Source organism: Cariama cristata, unplaced genomic scaffold (assembly GCF_000690535.1).
Source record: "Cariama cristata isolate BGI_N322 unplaced genomic scaffold, ASM69053v1 scaffold19008, whole genome shotgun sequence".
Classification (NCBI taxonomy): domain Eukaryota; kingdom Metazoa; phylum Chordata; class Aves; order Cariamiformes; family Cariamidae; genus Cariama; species Cariama cristata.
In genome coordinates, this window is record NW_009630820.1 from 1372 (window position 1) to 7970 (window position 6599).

The following is a 6599-nucleotide window of genomic DNA, read 5'->3' on the forward strand; positions in this document are numbered from 1 at the left end:
CTCACCAGCACACTATGCCATTTGTCATTTAAAGCACGGGATCAATAGTGGATGAACAGCCATTTCATATTTACATTTACCTTTGTTGTTCCATATATATCCTATGCATGAATTACTTTATAACACATTTATTCCTTGCAGTGAAGTCGGGAGTTATTTATAGACCTCTGGCATTCTGGAAACCTACCAACAGTACAAAAAATAAAACAACCAGAAATGAATGCACTTTACAAAAGATCCAGTTTATGGTATCTCCATCTTATTAAGGAGAAGAATGAAAGTATAGAGATATTATCAACTGATAGTAACATTTACATATATATTTTTTAAGAGTGGCAGTCCAATTGCCCGGTATAATCAAATTGCCCTAAATACAGAATTATCCATTCTCTCATTGCAGTCTCTTTCTTCATGCCCTGTCATCAAATTTTTCCAATGTTAAGTAGCTATGATCAAAGTCTACTGAAAATACCCAGCTGAGACCACAACTAAAAAAACAATTTTTGTCAATGGAAAAAGACATAAATTAGGGAAAAAATCCAAGGAGATAATGCTTCTTAAAGCAGATAAAAATGTATCTGACATATAAAACAGTAGATTTTACTATTTTAGGAGGAGTTATGAGCAGAAGAAATGAAAAAAATAACCTATTTAGTTGTCATATTCTTTCCCCAACAGCAGCTACAGAAGACGCTGTAGGTAGAGTTTGACCTCTTCCTATTATGTCTGCCCTTGCACTCTGCCAGCATCCACCACTGTTACATTAGAGACATAAAAATTTTTAAGCATAGCTCTTAAAAACTTGATAGTCCATGTTCGACAGCCATATGATTACATGGAGCAGAATACTCTTCAATATTATGTATTTGTTATTACTGTGGAAAAAAACAGCTAGATTTTGAGCCATCCATATTTGTCATACCGATGCTTGCAAAAAGTTTCTCTCCTGTTTTCTTGAAAAAGTTTTCTCTCCTCTCTATTCCAGCCTTTGCATGTAATACTCCGAAAAAAGGACCATTTAAAACTGCCCACTTACATTTCAAGAAATCAGCCAAGGTGGACGCAATGAAGTAATAATATTTTGCAAATCTTACAGCCTTCAGTACTCGCATCTGCATTGTAGATATACCTAATTCTTTATATGATATCCCAAACTTAATTAATCTTATGTTAATCAATATATATTAAAATACATTTGTTTATACAGAAATTTAATATCATGGTTCATGCATATATTGACTTCAAATAATATAATTCTTACCAAACCTTTCCTTCTTTCCATAAGTAGATACAAGGAAATTATTTTAAAACAGCCAGCAAAACTTTCAATATTTGCCAGTCTATGACTGTATATAGATCGAATGCATTTGCTGTAGAGCAGTGTTACATAAAGAGTACATAACACATTAGCAGATAATACCACCTGTTTGTGTGAGAGCAAGGTGTTATCCTCCATCCTCATTCTCGATTCTTCTTTTTCTTCGCAAAACCTGCCAGATATGTGCTGCTTGTAGGAAATTAGTGACATTACCTCAACAAATAATTTTTCATAATTAATAGTCAGGTCCTACAAAGATTAGAAATAATGTATTCAGCCCCATGCAGGATTTGATCCCAATTCTTATTGGCAACCTCCGGTGTTTTATTCTGCTTTTGACACTCCAGGTTTATCTGTGGACGGATCTGCTTCTTCTAAGTCTGCAAGTTCTTGCTCTATAACTGGCTTTAATATTTTCTCGATTTGTGTAAGTCTTTTTTTCAGTTTCTGTTGTGCAGCTTCATACTCGGCCAACAACCTGGCAAACTTTGTTTGTAATCTGTCCATCGCTCCTTCCATGTAGGTGACCTTCTCTTCCAGATCTTTAGGATCACTTCCTAAATTTGCAACTTCAATGTCCAGCAACCCATCTTTCATTAGGATTTGCTTGCCTTTTTCTTCCAGCATCGCCTTTGCATCTGGATACTCAGTTAGAGCCTCCATGAGATCATCTTTAGACAGACAAAACAAATCTGAGTATCCAATGCTTCTAATATTGGCTGTTCTTCGATTGCCAGCTTTGCTACCTTTGATATTAAGAATACTGATTTCTCCAAAATAGCTGCCGTCACTTAGGACCACAAATTGGGTAATTCCATCATCAGCGACTACTGCCAGCTTGCCTTCTTTGATAATGTACATCTCTCGTCCAATATCTCCTTTTCTGCAAATGTAGTCTCCGGGACTGTATACTTGCGGCTGGAGTTTCAAAACCAGTTCAACCAAGAGACCAGCTTCACAGTCTGCAAAAATCCGAACTTTTTTTAGTGTTTCCAGGTGAACATTGATTGCAATCTCTGCTCTTAGTTTATCTGGCAGATACTTCAAGACTTCCCTTTCATCCACAGCCTTTTTGTTTGTCCACAGGTAGTCAAACCACTTTATAACTCTTTTTTCCATGTCTTTACCTACATTCCGAAAGTGCATATACTGCTTGATAGCATCAATCCTTGCTTGAAACTCTGCCCTGGCAGCATTCATGTTGGAGATCATAGAGCCCACGTTACCAACAATGGTAGCAAAAATCAATACTCCAACCAAGAAATCAACGACCACGAAGAAATACTCAGAATCTCTTACGGGAGGGGGTGTTTCACCGATAGTAGTCAGGGTCAGTGTTGACCAGTAGAGACTGTAGACATACTTTCTAGTCAGACGGGCAAATTCAGGATCGGAGGTGTTGGGGTAGACCCATGTGTCAGCCCCAAATCCAATGGCTTTCGAGATCGAGTAGTACACACAGGCGTTCCAGTGAATAATAATCACAATGTACATGACAAGGTTAGAGATCCTGAAGATATTTGGGTAGTTTGTCCTTGTTTCTGTTCGCTGGAAGAATTCAAACATCCGAGCTACTCTGAGTAGTCTGTTTATTCTTAATTCTGGGTAATTCAGTCCTAACTTAAAGTATAAGAGATCAGTCGGTATGATTGACAGAAGATCTAATTTGAATTGAAAAGATGTCTTGTATTTCTCTCGAAGCTTTTGTTCTTCTTTCACCAGAAGACCTTGCTCTAGGTAACCTAAAATTGAATTGTAAATAATAAAAAATGTTACAATTCCAACTGTGTTGTGTTTAATGTCAATCCAGACCTACTTTGAAAAATATTTCGGGTGCAAATTCCATATGGTATATATCATCTCTTTTTAATAAACAATTTCTTATTTCCAAATATTCAACTTAATGCTGTATGGTTCAGCTTAAGCTAAACTATACACCTTTGAAAATTAAAAATTTCTAGCTCTGATTCTTTCCCTCTACTTTTCCACTATGAAAAAAGCCCAACCCCCCAAAAAAACTCCACAGGCTATAGGAAGGGTGGTTAATGAGGGAAAGAATTTGAACATGGGAGTTTCAGTTCCATACTGAGTGCAGCTACTCTATAGATCTGGATGTACAATAAGATTTTAAAAGAAAATTGCAGCTAATGTTAATTGGATGTCTTGTTTGCTCAATGGTCTTGAAAATCAAGCCAATACTTGAATCTCCTTAAATACAAAATCCAGATTTAGGTGCTAATTTTTCAGAACACCTGATCCTCACTTGGCCGCATTGCATGTTTATTTTGTCTTGTTCAGTCAGCTGCAGGCAGCACAGCTTGTATCTAGCTTACCTCATGCTGAGCTTACCTCAGGCATTATGTATTCTTTGAGTAATACATCAGAGTTTTTCCTGTTTTCACAGGTCACAGCCAACAGTCTTTCAGAGATCTATCTCACTGTCTTTTTCACTATTGCACCTCATCAAGGGTACCCAGATAAGAATAGTAGTAGTATTCTGGGTATTTTAAACCACCTGACACAAATATATGAAGAGGAATAATTAATCATTGAGTATACTTACCTGTTCTTGTCCGTACAAACATGTCAGCCACATAGATGGCATCAGAAATGTAATCAATAATAAGCCATACTGCTAAGTAGTCGTGCTGGAGCTCATCAAAACAGGCTCTGAATAAGAAAAGACAAAATTAAATTACCATGAAATGAAAATTAAATACTTGCATGAAATCAGTGATGAATCAAATAATTTTTTTATCTATTTAGGGGTATTATGATTTGCCAGAAGTTGTATATAGTCATCAAAGGAGTACATCACCTAGCAATAATCATGGTCCAGTTGTACATGACAGGCATTGTGATGCAAAACAACCAGTTGTAATACACGTTTCCTGATGGATCAATAATGATAATATCTTTCTTCTTCCTAAGTGATAGGCAGGAAAAAAAAGGAGAGTTAATGAGAGAATTAAAATACAGATAACAATATTTGAGGAATGAAGCAGTCCAGAAATTGTTATTGTAAAATAAATGGTCTTTATTAAAGTTCAGCTTCCTTGCTTGAATGCATGGAGAACACGAAGGAGATTTTTCTTGATTAATTTTTTCAGATCAATTCCATGCATGCATATTTCTGTTGTCCACATATGCAGTTAAATCAAAACAACTCTGCTCTAGGGAGAACAACAACAGTCTGTATACTTGTTCCCTAGAGTATAACCATCTTGTTTACAGAATGTCCATGAATGGATTCGGTTTTACATCAAAAGCAATTTTATTAGACTAACATAGCAGGACCTAGATGAAAACTACTTACTCTTCTTTATTTTCTTTCTTCTTGGACTTATCTTTATTTTTGGTTTTCTCCTTTTTTTCCTTGTTCTTTTGTGTTTCTCCACCCTTCTTTTTTTCTGACTTGCTAAGAAATAGATTTGCATTTTTAGTTGTTACAAAGTTAAAACATATTTGGAAAGAAATTAAATGTCTTAGAAATAGTAGTATTATTACTCTTTGTCTTACCTCTTCTTTTCTTTTTTCTTTTTCTTCTCCTCTCTAAGGAAAAGAAAAATATGATAGGCTCTGCAGATAGCTCTTGCTTCCACATTTATTTATTTATTAGAATCATCTGAATTCAGAAGGGCTAACATTATACTTAGGTGTTTGGCCTTCAAAAACTGTTTAGCTTATTGTATTCACATAGAACTACTTTTATTTTAAATTAATAGATACAATACCAATAACTTTAGTATTGAGAATGATCATCATCATTGATGTGCATGAAGTTAAAATGTATGTGCAGTCTCTTTTGGAATTACTTGAATGACGTAACTGTTTATAAAGAAATTATTAGATGTATATATCATTCCTCTTCATTGCTACTTAAACAACCAATATTGCAGTACTCCCATTTTAGGAAATGGCAAATATACTTACTCGTCTTTATTACTATTGTTGTTAATATTGTAGCGTGCAAGTGCAGCAGGTAGATACCATTGCCTAGGGAACAGCAAAACAACACAGTTATATGATATCTGCTGAAATACAAAAACACATTTAATCTAAATTGTCCCGGACTGTTTCTCACCATTTTAATCATGGGCTAAGTTATCTAACAAAATTGAAAGAGCACAGATTTTAATCTAAATAGTTACAATAAGCAATATATCACAATCGTAAAAACTTAATTTATTAATAGAGGGTGAAGAAAATTAAATGATGGCAAGTATCTATGCTTAGTTAATCCTATTCAAATTACCAAAGAAAAAGCCCCAAACAGACAGGAAATTGTAAATTTGACATACCTGTTTTCCCCTTTGTCCGTAGGTCCAGGGTCCTCACTGGTGTCTTGCACTACTACACTGGGAACAATTGTATGGGAGTGATGGGTCTCAATCACTCCTACCTTCATGGTCAAGTTTGTCTTACCTTGGGTAATTAAGCAAGACTGATTTAAAAAATAATCAAGTCATTTCACAACTAGCAGAAGTAGCAAGCAATTTTTTCTTTTTCTAAAGTTGAATCCTGTGTATCCTTGCTTCTCCCAAAACCAACAACAATATTTTCATTTTCCTCTCTCTCATGACATTCCCACCAGACAAAAAAGTGTACTGTGGGTGCTTCAGTATGCTGAATGACCAGGCAACTGCTGCTAAAGAGAATGTTCAACACATCTTTCTCTCAGAGGAAGCATTAATTTCGGTCTTTCTCCTGAGTCTAATCACATACTTTGAAAATATTTAGACAATTGTGTTTGAAATGTCTACCGCTGTTTCATTTGGTTTTGAACCAAAGGCTCAGAACTTACTGTATCAAGATGGATAAAGAGATTCATGCACAGGTGACATCCTGAAAAGCAGACTAGGTAGCATCCACTGGTTGTATGGCCAAAGAAATCTCAGTATGTCTGATACCTGAGAGTTACACTCTGTTGAGAACAAAGAGTAGGTTCTGTAACTAGGAAGTTAAGACTGATGTAGTAGAGTCTCCTTACTCATATAGCAGGTAGTCTACAAAGACCTAAATAGAAATGTTAGTGGCTGTTCATGTCTGGTTTGTTCATCACAATATTAAAACATTGAAAATGTTGTAGAGTACATAACTAATATAGAGCATTCTAGTTCACAGTCTTTCCAGCACTGGAGTAATGAACTTCGGGTCTCCCTTTTCACCACTATTCTTACAATTTTATCAGTTATATCTTGGCATCAATGAGAGTGCCAACTCTCTGGGCATGAATTGTGTCTACAAGGCCATTTAGGTAGGGTTATAAAACAGATGCTAT

The 6599-nt window shown here is 35.6% G+C and overlaps 1 protein-coding gene across 1 annotated transcript; it reads right to left on the reverse strand.

Annotated features, from left to right (window-relative positions):
- Positions 1-1642: 1642 nt before the first annotated feature.
- Positions 1643-5726, reverse strand: CNGA1 (cyclic nucleotide gated channel alpha 1). Its single transcript, XM_009705724.1, has 7 exons — positions 5620-5726; positions 5252-5314; positions 4838-4870; positions 4635-4736; positions 4137-4244; positions 3882-3988; positions 1643-3060 (listed from the first exon to the last, which is right to left on the reverse strand). Exons 1-7 carry the CDS (start codon positions 5724-5726, stop codon positions 1643-1645), a joined length of 1938 nt encoding a protein of 645 aa, XP_009704026.1.
- Positions 5727-6599: the final 873 nt, after the last annotated feature.